The following is a 13,657-nucleotide window of genomic DNA, read 5'->3' on the forward strand; positions in this document are numbered from 1 at the left end:
ACCTCACCCGACCTCACCCCACCTCAACTTCACTGGCTGAGGTGAATCATCAGATTTCAGGACACACCCTGTTACAATAACCTACATCCACTGTTATATTCAAAACACACAATAAAAATAAGACTTCCTTTTCAAAAGGCAGCTTTATTTTTTCATCACAAACAATCAGCAGTCATTTCAAGCACACTCACATTTCCCAATCATCTGATGATGTATAGGAAGGACAGTGATGAATACATATTTCATAAGGCAGACAGAGCGAGCAGAAGGACTTACTGAATATAATTTAAGAATAAAAGACATAAAATGATGGGAAACAAACTACTTCAAAATATAATAATGTACATAGTGTATAAAACATTAACAAATATAATAAATATTCATATCTTCATAAATGTGTAGCACCATTTAATATGGTATTACAGTACGAGCACATACACAAAAGTGCAAACACTTGACAGTATATATACTCCATACATCCCTTCACAACATCCTGTGTTTTCAGTTGTGATTATTTCCACTTTTAGGTGAAAACATGGTGGAAAACAGAATGGTCTCAGACTGTTGGACCCCTCTGTGCATACAGTACAGTACAGTACAGTACATGTGAATGGCTGGTGGATCATCTGTTACAGGTGGCTGGGAGCAATGAATACAGCTCAGAGTGCTAAGAAACATAGCAGGCACTTTTCACACTGATGAAATTGACGCAAACATGTATAGCTTCACAAATCCCAATGATGAGGATTGTCCTGAACTGATCTTTACAAATACCCATACAGTAGAAAAGCAGCTATTTGCCAATGCTGGTTTCCTACAGAAAAGCACACAGTGCTGATTTTATTCCACAGTAACAGATCAAATGAGAAGACCGGTCAGATAAAGCCCTTGCGTCGCTTGTAGAAAGGTGAGAAGAACGTCGTCCTACTGAATCTCCGCCTCCACGTCATCAGTCTCTCTGTTGACACGAGTGTAAAACCATTTGACTTTGCTGCTACAAATGAAAACAGAGATGGATTTAAGACCTCCCAGATGAGGGCAGTGCATGTGGTTGTATATACGTTATTAAAAAATACCTGATTCTATGTTTGTATTTGTAGCACAGGAAACACAAGGCCAGCACCAGGAAAACAGCAGCAGCAACAGCAACAGCAACGGCAACGGCATCAATATTGTGCTCTGTTGTGTTGTGGGAAATCTCTGTCAGGAGAAAAGAGAGTGTGACAGTTAATCTACCCATAGAAGACACGGGGTGGGAAGGGAGGGTAATACAGTAATGGACAGAACAACAAACCGTGCTTCCTGACGCCCAGTTAGGCTTTTGTTGCTTTTGGCAAAAAAACAAAAAACAAAAACGGTGTTGCTGTGTCAGCAAATTGCTAACTATTTATGAATGGGAAACGCTCTGTGGTGTCGCCATCACGCTTTTATATCCTCGAGTTCTTGGCCTTCTCACTCCAAGGAAAACAGGAAATACACACAGATGATGCAACCTTATAGTAATGTTTCTGATGCTCGCTTACTTCTTTAGAAAGCTTAACTGTGGCATCATTAAGGGCTTTTAGCTCGTCCTCACCTTTGTCTTTCTGAGACCTTTGGAGGGCGCTGAGAGTGCAGTTGGCTGCAAAAAGAAGACACCCTCACGTCAGACTGCTGGATCAATGGACACACACATTTCACTTTCAAATAAACGATGAACGCACAGCTGGATACGACGATCTGACACAGGGGAAGCAGTTGAACAAGATGCCAGAAACAAAACCATGTGATTATATATACCCCTGATGATGCCCTCACATGCAGGATCAGAGTCAGAGTCAGAACTCCTTTAATAATCCCCAGGGGGAAATTACTTTTGTTACACACAGCTCCCAAAGAATAAGAATAAACTTCAAACGCAAAGTAAAAATATAAATATATAAAGTATGTATAAAAAAATGATGTATTAAAAACTATTATTACAACACAGAGGTACATTATTGCACCAGGTGAGTCCAGAGTCTTAGAATAATAATAATAATATCTAACAACATGTACATTCAGAGTAAGGCGTTGTATTATATAATACTAATAGTACTACTACCAACAACTATATATAACAACATGTGCTCTCAGAGTGATATAGGAGGATATAGGAAGTGGTACTCACTGGTGCAGTTAGCCATGCGGTGGCCCTGTGGAGAACAAACACAAAGACAATACGCTGTGATTATTATTGTCTGGAGGTTAGAAAAAAGACATTTACTTATTAATATCTTTAGCTTTACCTTTTTAGCACCTCTGATTAAGTGATCATAACTTATCCACAGTGCCATTATCTGAGTCCCAAGAGAAATTAAACCTAACTTTTTTCACATCTCATATCTTTGCATGAAGAGATCTTGTGTCATGAGTTGACCAGTGAGCTGTAACATTTTAACAGTACCTGTGGGACACAGTTGAGTTCATAGATGACGTTGTCGAGGCATTTGGAGGTGTTGAGAGTGTCGATGTCTTTACTCGTCACCAACTCATGTTTTTCCGGCTTGTGTGTGGCGAGTACTTCGTTCTAAAGCAAACACAGAATAAAAAAACACTCAAAAAAGCCCTGAGGCACACTTCTAACAATGTGATATATGTAGCAATAATAATAATAATGTTTTTAGCTACAACAGTGCTTTCATTGCTGTTACAAAGCAAATCAGCCAGCATGAGAAACATCATCAGCATGAGAAACATCATCAGTATGAGAAACAGAGGTTGAATCCTGTCTGACAGGTGAGGAGACGCTGAGCGCCTGTGGCCCTGCTGACTTACGGTGGACCAAGACCACTCGCACTGGGGTACGTTGACATCTGAGACGCCTGTGATGCTGTACGTAGTGTGGTCAGCATCAGCAGTGACCGTGCAGACGGCTGCCTGTGCAGTGGACAGGTGAAGGAGGCCTGGAGACACACAGGGGGGGGGCGGAGACATGTATCAGCCCAGCGTGTCGTCACTCCCCGAGATCACGAGCGGCAGAGCTCACATTACGTCACATTACATCATCCTTCCTGCTGCCGTAGTGTTTGCCAACAGTTCTGAACGCACGTGGAGACAACTTGAGTTTATTATTCTCATTTGTGGTCATTTAGAAACAAATTTATCCGAACAGTCTAAACTAAACGAACATATTAAATGTTGACACGGCGGCAGGATGAATATTAATAATAATAATAATAATAATAATAATAATAATAATAACAACATTCTGCAGACAGAACCATTTAAATACTGCAGATGATGCCATGATTCATTCATGAAAGCAGCTGAGTTCACGGATGATTCCTGACGTGACTCACGGAGCGTGCAGCACTTTCCCCTCCAGCCTCCGAGTGAGCAGGAAAACTTTTAAATAAAACTTTTAAACACTGAAGACACGCGGTGGTTTCACTGAAGCATTTCATTAAAGTCAGAGTTAAAACACTCACATGAAAGAAACAAGCACCACGCGGAGTTCATCCTGAGTGATCACACCGGTCAGCGGCCACAGACTGAAGAATACACACATACGCTCACAGATATACTCTTCTCGTAAAGATAAATATCTCATAAACCATACACACTTCCGGTCTGATTCCTTCCTTCAAAATAAAGTTACGGTCCCCTAAAGTAACACTCAGTCCTATAGGAGAAATGTTGATTTCTGGCTCTTAAATTGAAAACCGGAAGAGTAGCATACTTTTATTTTTAGTAATTTGACCAAAATGAAAACATATAAATATAAAAAATGCGCCCCCCCCCCTCTGTCTGATGCAATCACTGTTGCACAGGTTCTTTTCCAGTCTGAGGTCCTTTATGTGGGAGAATATCTTTGTATATCACTGTAGTCACAGACACTCAGGAATCACATACCTTTACATATTTGCACTACATAAATGCACCACACCTACCTCCGCTGTATATACTGCTATTTATGAGTATCTATATTGTTCTTATTTTTATTTTTCTAGTTTATTTCTTTACTCTTTTTACTGTACTTAGAGAGAGAAGTTTCACTGGAGTCAAATTCCTTGTTTGCTGGTACAAACTTGGCCAATAAAGGTGATTCTGACTGATTCACAGGTGGAAACCGAAAACCATTAAAAGATCCAAAGCGGGGCCCGTTTTCACTCAGATACTGTATGAAGACTGCATGACTCATGCTTACTGACATTATCACCTATAGTGGTAAATACTGTGGATGCAGAATGTATGGACACTGTGTTTCATGAAAATAGTTAGCATGACAAAAGCCACAGTGGTCAGATGACTCTGTTGTGGGGAAATGAGAGGGCAGAGGGCAGAGGGTGTACTAGACAGGAATAAATGTACTATAACAGGAAGCTTCTGTTCTCATAAGAAGCCACGGTGACAAATTTTAAATATTCTGGGAATTTCACTACACAGCTTTATCCTTGAATTTAACTCAGGAACTTCATTCTGGTCCATTTAGTCCATTTTAATATCCTCCATAACCTTACTTAAAGGAGAAAGGGGTTCTTATGGGTTAAATATGTTCAGATGTTACACACATGCCGTGCATTACACAAATATTTTGTCTACTGTGTCTACTTGTTTTAATATATTCTATCTGAAATGAGTGGGTTTGCAGTTAAAATAAAGTCAGCATACTATTCATGGTTTAACTCTTTATCATGTTTCCAGTGTTTTTGTTTCAGTGCTTCATTTTTACAGAAAACTTTTCCCTGTGGTGAGGACGCAGCTCGTACCACAGCGCAGTCTCACTAGTATAACATGTTTTGGTTACACTAGTTGACTAACAGCTTCCTGGATTTGGTCACATGGGCTTTAGATGTGTTTCCTGTTCTGAGGGCTTCACTGTCAGGAGCGTTGTTTCACTAATGTAAGCAGACACGGCGGTGACTGGAAAATAACCTCTGAGGGTGACAAGTTGTCTGTGAAATGGAGTTTGACTTATAGGACATGAAGTGGTCTTTTAGGCCAGTTTGCTTCCCTGGCATGAAGAAGCACTGATGCAGAAAATGGTGCTCGACTTTGGTGACTTTAGTGTTTGACTTTAGCTCCCAGGAGTTCATTAGAAGCCTTTGTAGGCATCCTCACGGAGCAGGAAACACTCTGAACTTTTGACTTGTGCTTCAGAGCTTTGACTGGCTGATCTTTGCTCTTGTTTTTTGAGTTTCACAGGGAGTGTTTTAGATGTCTGAGCTGCTCCCTCTGACAGCGGGGAGCGTCCTGTGCCACCTCGTTATCAGCACAACAATCCAAGTGCTCTGACTCAACAGCCATTAGCCCCCTATCATCAGACGCCGACAACAACTTTAGCTTGTGTTGCAGAAAGAGATTCACCTCAACAGTGAATGAAGTGACACAGTCCAGTGAGTATCAGCCCGGACTCTGTGGACCTTCGCTGAATACACACCCAGCCCAGATCAGCGGAGGACCGGATGGAGGCCTGACGGAGGCCTGACAACGACACGGCTGGTACTCTCTCTCTGTCTCTCTCTCTCTCTTCAGGTTCACGAGCCACAGGCTGATGTGGAGAGGAAATGGTTTACACTCCTTGTGCGTCGTTTAACATTTTGCTCTGTGTAAAATATTAGTATTAGTACTATAAAAATGCAGTCTTCTTGATTTTCCAACATGAGACATATGATCAATTAGGTAAACCATGAAGAAAAACATAAAGATTAGAAACCATTCTGAGGTATTTTCTCTTTTTTGGACTTCATTATTATTTCTATAATTTGGACTCTTTTATTTAAACATTTTTTGTCCTATTTGATTGGGCTAAAAAACAAAAAGCCACTGTAGATACACATGGTTTCTCTCCTCTGCAGTTCAGTTTGGATCAGTTTATCTGGTAGGTTTGATGTAACTATGGTTACTCCATAACTTGTGGCAGTAACATCAAAGGAGTTCATATTGGATGAAGGTGAGCAGGTACATGTGTATCATTCTGATATAACAGCATTAATACACGTTAATTCTTAAGAAGTTAAACATTTGTCTGAACCTTTTTCTTGAGAAGGTTCGCTCTCCTCTCCTGAGGTGTGATTCATCACTGCATGAAATCACCTTGTGAATGAATCTCCTCTTCTTGTGCTCTTTTCTTGTCTCTTCTTCCTCCTTTATCCTCTTCTCCTCTGTAGTCTTTTTCTCTCATCTCTTCACTTCTCTTCTTGTTGATGCCTCCCCTAACTGTATAACTGTAACTGATTCACATCCATTGAAATCATTTCAGCTCAAATAAAGTAAATTCAAGAAAATCTGATTTAAATGAAATTAAAAACAATTCAATTCAAGTAAATACAAATTTTTTTAAATGAAATTCAAGAACAAAGATTCTTACCTGATAACTCACCCTCTGGTTCGGCAGTTCTCTTGCACCACCTGCTGTTACACTCATTTCTCGTGGCTGATCATTTGATAGATGTGCTCAGCTGCGAAGAGGTGACGTGTCAGGGTATGGACACATATGTGATCAATAGTGTATCTATAATCTACAGGCCTGCTGCAGGTGCCACTGTCTATTCTATACTTTCACCTGCTGCACATGTTCACACTGTGTATGTCTCAGCATATTCATATCTCCCTCTCGTGGTTTATTCTCGAATAAAGAGAAGGCTAAAGGCTCAGGTGTGTCCAAGCACCTGCTTAAGGGCTCCAGGAGTAAACCATTATAAAGAAGGGGGGGTATATGTGACTATCTGAGTGTATGCGTTATCGGTTTACGATTGGGATGTGTATTCATGTAAATATTTATTGTGCATTCTTTATATTCTATTTTGATGTTATGTGTATACCTAATGTGCCATCTGGCTGTAGTCCCACCTGAGTGGCTTTGCCTGCAGCCAGGAGGGTAAATAAGGCAGGTAGATGCTTGTAGTTGGTGCTTATAGTTGGTGTTGGTGTGTCTCATGGTGTGTGGATGGACAACAACATGAGGCCACGTTGGTGTGTTGCACTTGACTTCTGTCTCGTGCCTCTCTGAGTGGAATTTAAAGCTGCCGCCGGTCAATCTGACAGCAGGAGACAGACAGAGTTAAAGGTCGCCAGAAAAAAAGCCTGTTTGTATTTTCCAGTGAAACCAAAGAGACTCTTTCACTGAAGAGGGAGCAGTAACATCACCACTGCCTTCAGGCAACACTCTTATACTGATACTGTTTCACTATCGACTTATCTGCCTGTCATGTTAAATTAATGACTTGTTTGGTCAGTAATATGTCAGAAAATAGTGAAAAGATGCCCATCATGATTTCCTAAAGCTCATGGTCACATCTTTAGTTTGTTTTGTCAGACTAACAGTGCAAATATAAATAACAAACAGAGCATTTTTAAATGTAACAAGTTGGTTAGCTCAGCTGTTCTTAGTGTACCCGTCTGTGCACTCTGCTCTGCTGTCCTCATGAGAAATCTGGTCCGTCAGAGAGGCTGTAGTGTGACATTTACACAGGACGTTGTCATTTGCAACCTGCTGAATGGCTTTGTGCCATTTCTCAGCAGCAGAATGATGAGAGCAGCTTTAGCTTCTGGGCTCGTTTGTCCATTAATGAGCTTAACATGTTTCCAAACTGCTGCTTTGAGCTTCCAGGGATCTCAAAATCTCAGCAAATCAAACCAAACTGCCAAAGTTTGTCATTTTCATGATACCATGAAAGAAAAAAAATCTGATTTTGAATTAATTACATCACACACAACTGTACCTTGAATTATATTTATGTAAATTAATGAAATTAAATTAAATTCATACACAAACAAATGCCAAAAACAACACTGGGAACCATCCCTGGAAAAAAAAAAAGTAAACTAGTAAAGTCAATGCAACAATATAATTTAACATACAGTGGTAGAGTGCTGATAAAACACATTCACCCCCTTGGGCTTCATGTTTTGTTTTCCATGAATCACACTGGATTAACAAGACGATCAAAGAAACGGCTGTGATGTTAAAGTAAAAACTAAACAGCTCTGGCCTCCCCGCTCCGAGCGTGAGGAAAGCATAATGAATCCACTGTGATAGAAGCTGTAAAACAATGAAACATGAAGCGGTCCGAGGGGACGAGTGGATAGAGGCTCTGTACAGAAGCCTGAATAATGAGCTGGATGCTTATTGACATTAAATTCCCTTAAATGAAATGTGTGCTTTTAAAAATGGATGAATGCTGAGTGCAAAAATAGATTTTGCATTAGAAAAAAAAAAAATAAGATTGTCATTTTGTTCTATGTTCCATTTTTCCACATAAACAGTCTTTGACCAACACACACACAGTTTTTTGTTTTTTTAAAGCTTTTGTAGCCCAACAGAAGGCTGAATCCTTGAAGCACAAAGGTAGTGACTTTACGGTTCTGCATCGCTGGCCTGTCTCCCTCTGATCCACTTCCACATCTCCATCTCTAAGTAAATCTGACATGGGACAGCACCCTTGTTGACCTTTGTCTTAATGACACTTAATGAACTGTTCCAAACTTGACGCATCACAGCTCTCATATCTCACTCTGTGCGTTTATATGCTGTACACCCCCCACACCCTCACACCGTCTTTAACGCAATACACATAAGCACATACCACAAACACAGTACACACAGTGAGTGGGTAAAGAGACACAAGAAAGGAAGGAATACACTGACTGTAACAAACGTTAACTGACTGCATGTTTTTCTCATAGCAAAGGGATCGACTGGTTTGTATTGCTTTGGCCTGTTGTGTGAGCAGCCTGCTCGTGGTGTCCGTCTCTGGTCACATGGATGCAGGCGCATCAGAGAGCCACATGGGCGGCGCCACTGAGAGGACGTGGCAGCAGGGAGAAGCTGGGAGAACTCACTGGTGTCACAAATGTCTGTTTTTCACTTCGGTTTCCAACCGCGCTTTTCTGCTCTTTCCCTGTTTTCTCCCTCTTGGCAGAGGCTTCGTATTAGAACCCAAAAGTTTCTTTTTGTGCAGCGAAGTCTGTGTCCTCTTGGTCCCATTTGTCCGGGGACAGGCACTCTTCAGTGTTGAAGTCCTGAGGGTTTACCCCAATGTCCAGGACCTGGGGGTTAGTGCGAGACTCAGCGAGTCTGGAGGGACACAGGAAGGGAGACGTTTTAATTAGCAACCAACCAACCAATCAAAACTACTGTTACTACTAATGACATTTCATCATATTGAAAATGCAACCTGTGAACAACTCGTGGACAATGGTAGATACAGTGTGTACAGAATGTATGGACACACATGTGAGTTATACACACAGTGGCATTCCCATCTAATGAAAACCATGAAAGCGAAGCAAGGCCACATGTGGCGGCAAAATGATTCCCTTTGAACTAATGATGGCAGCATGTGACTGCTACAGCACACACGTGGAATGCCTGTTTAAAGCAGCCGGAGTGTGGGTCTCTCAGCTGGGTAGTGTGGCAGCCCATGAGAGGTGGAGGGACGTTGTGCTGAGTGGGCGAGCTGCATCTCTTCCATTAAAGGGCCTTGAGATCTCTGCACATAAAGATATCAGCTCAAATCCCTAATCACCATCCAGACATGTGACATGTGATGCTCACTTCATCTGCCAGTGAAGTATGTTCTCTGTGTGCTGTGTTTGTCGATCTTCTTATTGTCGGGGTCGGTCTCAGTGCAGCAGGCTACTGCAGCGCTGTGTGAGCGTGTAACCTTTGTGTTCCATGTTTCCTGTGTCTCAGGTCTGTCACTGCCTTTTGAGGCATCTGGTGTGTCGTTTTAGCTTATTTTAAAAAAAAAAAAAACACTGATCACAAACAAACAAACAAATAAGAATAAATCGGTGCCCACATGACACCCCTCATCCGGTGTCATGGCACAAACAGAGTGCAGAGCTGATGGATGTGAGGCAGAGACACGTTACACATGTGTGATGAAGACGTGGACACAGTGGAAGACTACGTCAGGTTCTGTGGCAGTGAAGCTTGACTCATGAAGCTCGGGGGTGGACCAAACTGTGGAATGACAATGACACCCGCCCCCCCCACCCACCCACCACCATGTATCTGTAAGTGATCCCGGTTAATGACATGTGGCCTTAAAAGAAAATGTGAAAGAGTCGTAATCAGTCCAGACAGATGAGCAGGCTTGAATAGTGGACTGGGGGAGAATGAGGTGGAGGTCACTTGACCCAGTGAATGGTAGTGTTACCTGAGTAGGATTCAAAGCTATCCAGACTGCGGCTGGGGGTGCAAAGGAGACATCACAAGTCAGGCAACCATGTAACTCGCAACTACTCTTAACAGTCTCATAATAAAGTCAACAGACACGTTTATGTGGCCGCAGTGCGACTTTTGATCAAAATTCTTACGCTTAGAGTCGACCAATATGAGCCCATAACATTAGTATTAATAATCAGAGAGCAGGCCTCAAGACAGAAAACACATGTTCATCATCGCACTTTTTTTTTTCTCCACTCATCAACAGGAACTGTGAGCCACACTCCACCGCCAGCAGATGGCAGCACAGCCTCTCAAATGAGGCCGACATAGGAATTCATGACAAGGTAATAAAGAGAAGTGCAGGATTGCTCATCTAAGAGAATGTGTTGAATGTCACATATCAAAAACAGAAAGGAATAAAGTTAGGAGCAGCCACTTCTGGGCTCCAGCATGTGGGCAGGGAGAGGAGGGCTTTGAGGCTGGGAATTCTTTCTGCTTTCCTACTGATGGATTATGGATTCTTAGATTTGATCAAAGCAGTTGTATGGTGCATGCTTCTCAGCTTAACATATGTTACACCCTCTGACCACAAATGCTTGCTGTTTATAGGCTTTCTATCCAAAAACAGCTGTGATGAGGCACATTTACCGTATTTTTCGGACTATAAGGCGCACCGGATTATAAGGCGCCTTAAGCGAAACAAAACAGTCAGATAAGTCAAACTTTATTCAACTCATTCACAATAACTCTCAACATTGTTCAGATGTAACACATAAAATTAAATAATATTATGTTGAAGCACAGTACGTATTACGGTACTCCGCGAGGCTCCTGACTAGTCCGAAAAATACGGTATGTTCCTTAGCTCTGAGCTGTCCATTAATCCAGATCTTATTTTAAGCCTCATGCAAAATGATATGTACCATACAGTCAAGATGAGAGAAACACCATCACTCTGTAATATTCAACCGTCAACTGTCTCCAATTGCCTCTCCCGCTCTGACCCCAACATTAACCAGTACGACCTGCTTCTCCTGACGGTCAAAGATGTCAACCTGGCCCTTGGGCTCCTGAAGTTCCTTCAGTTCAGAAATCTACACGTGGATGCATCTGTGATTAATGAGGATGCTCCCAGCACGAGCAGAGCGGGAGATTAACGGCGTCAGGGTGTAATTACAGCATTCGCAGACAAATAATCACCTGATAACAGGGCTAAAATGGCCTCTTAGCGCTGTAGAGGCAATCCTCCCTTTCACTAAGTGAAAGAGAATAAGAAAGGCCGCTGTTGAATTAGCAGGGGGAGTGAGAAGCAGTGCCAAAGGAAATAATTGCACTAGCAAAGTGTTGAATGATTCTTTACGCCGATCCAAAACAAGCGGCTGTAAATGGCCGCTCCGTGCGGCCTGACAGCAGACCACCACAGCTTATCTGAGCGTCCTGCTGAAACACGCTAAATTGAAACATTAATCACACAGGACTCCATCTCCATTCTGATTAGTCTGTTGACAGCAGGGGCAGTTTCAGGAATTCCAATCAGCACGGACAAAGCACCTGAAAATGATGGGACCTCATCTTTCTTTTGAGTTTTTCTTCTTGTGCTTTTATTCTCCTCCGATGGTAATACTCAGCACTACTTTCCTCTGGGTTTTTGCTACAAATACCAAGCACCGCGTCCCTCAGCAGCACCCATTTGTAATCACAGGTTTCCTGAGTTCATGTGAAATCACTGTGTGGGCCCGCAGCGGCTGTAAATGGAGCCTACAAAAGCAGCATGACTCAGGGTGGGTGTTGGCTGTGCTGGGTCCCGTAAACTGAGCCGGCCTCCCGCCCGTGGGAGTGAACTGGGGTGAGGCGAGCGGAGGGAGAGGCAGTGTTTTACTGCAGCTCAAACCACAGGTGGTTATTTCCAGAACAGCAGCTTGTGTAGCTGTTAAACAGAGCCCTGGCTTTGGGGAAAAACCCTGAATCCACACTGGTCCTCACCTTGAGAAAGCTTCGTCCAGGCCGTCCTCCAACTCCTGCCACACAGAACACGGACATGTTGGTTAGAGACAAACTTTATGTCTAGAGAGATGATGAGTAAATGGTGCTTATTCTCAAGATGTTCACACACACACACATATGCACAGTCGCCACTTTTCACAAGCCTCACTGTTCTTGGAAGGTTAGTCTGGGCTACTTGCAGCCCCACGCCCTCTGCAGCTATGTGACCGTTTGATAAGGCCAGCTCTGTTCAATGGGTTATTGTCTGACTCTACGCAGCAGCTGTACAAGTCTAGGACGCACTCCTTTGAATACAACAGGTACAGTACATCACCAGGCACTCTGGATAATTAACCAGTGCTTCCCGCATGGCATTCTTCTCCTCCCATCTTATCAAGCCTGAACAGCTGAACCTCACGGACCTGCCCGACTCATGTCTTACCCATACAGTATTGTTGTTCTCTGTTGCGTGATTATGCACCATAAAGGGGTCCGATTCAGTCTGCTTTGTTCCTGAGTGGACCAGCGCCGCGTTGGCTCCCTCCGCCAAATCCAGGAGTTTTGCTGTGGCTACCTCTGTAATACAAAACAAGCACAATAAAAACAAGTGACATTTTAGAAACGTACGCTTGAGTGCGTTAGAATTCACTTGCGAACATCCACAGTCACCATTAGAATGAATTCCTAACCCAGAGACAGCGGGGTAATAATGAAGATACATTTGCTCCAAATAGCCATTTGATTGGATCCGGCGATTATCATACTCTCATGCAACAATAAACAGCAGCGTGCATGCACAAAGTTTGTGGTGCCGCGCTATTTGTTAAGCTGCACTTTTCCTTATTAAGCCTCTAATGTAACTCACCGATGCAGCCATCTGTGGATTGTCACTTTGTGATAAGTGAGCACTGAGTAACCCCCTGACATGCACGCCTAAGCACGGTGACACCGCTGATCTGTAATGGGATTGGCTTGTAATGGCCTCGTCTGATGATTAATGTGTGTCAATAATGTGTGTCTAGTCTTTAAGCTAATGTTGTCCGTAGAGAATAGCAGAAACCCAATAACTCCTCTCATGCTAGCACTGCCCAGCTGCTCGCTCTCCAATGCTGAAACTTCCCCATTTCTTACGTTCCTCAAAAGAGAGGCTCACATGCAGTGGCAGCTCCCTTTAACCTGTCCTCTCTGTCAGCATGGGCTCAAAGGCATTTAGAGTATTCTGCTGTTCTGAAGGAGGGACTGGGACCGTCATTCAAGGAGAAAGAGAGGAGGGGTCGAGGTTCATCTAATGCTAATGATTTAATGGCCTAGGTGTTAAGGCCAGTTCAAGACCCAGCTGGCACATTGAGACAATGAACCAGTTATTTTCCTTTTAATAAATTAAATCAACTTTCAGTCATTTTCCAAGAAAAAACGCCAAATATTTGGAGGTCCCAGCTTGTCAAATGTGAGGACCAGCTGCTTTTCTTTGCCATCTATGACAGTAAATGAACTGACTTTCTATTTTGAACTGTTGGTCAGACAAAACAAACAAGA

At 42.7% G+C, this 13,657-nt stretch overlaps 2 protein-coding genes across 4 annotated transcripts in view; both read right to left on the reverse strand.

Moving 5' to 3' along the window:
- Window positions 1–13,657, reverse strand: part of maco1b (macoilin 1b) — a 194,812-nt gene that overhangs the window by 139,310 nt on the left and 41,845 nt on the right. The window lies entirely within an intron of this gene.
- ldlrap1b (low density lipoprotein receptor adaptor protein 1b) overlaps window positions 7,692–13,657 on the reverse strand; it is a 31,256-nt gene continuing 25,290 nt past the window's right edge. Inside the window, exons 7-9 of one of the 2 annotated variants that reach the window (XM_070842963.1) lie at window positions 12,603–12,697; window positions 12,122–12,156; window positions 7,692–9,040 (exon numbers count right to left, since the gene is read on the reverse strand). In XM_070842963.1, coding sequence (XP_070699064.1) covers window positions 8,896–9,040; window positions 12,122–12,156; window positions 12,603–12,697 — 275 coding nt within the window. In that variant the 3' untranslated portion in view covers window positions 7,692–8,895. Of the gene's footprint in view, window positions 9,041–12,121; window positions 12,157–12,563; window positions 12,698–13,657 lie in introns of both variants that reach the window. The other variant, XM_070842962.1, reaches the window with a different exon arrangement.

Source organism: Pempheris klunzingeri, chromosome 13 (assembly GCF_042242105.1).
Source record: "Pempheris klunzingeri isolate RE-2024b chromosome 13, fPemKlu1.hap1, whole genome shotgun sequence".
In the NCBI taxonomy this organism is placed as follows: domain Eukaryota; kingdom Metazoa; phylum Chordata; class Actinopteri; order Acropomatiformes; family Pempheridae; genus Pempheris; species Pempheris klunzingeri.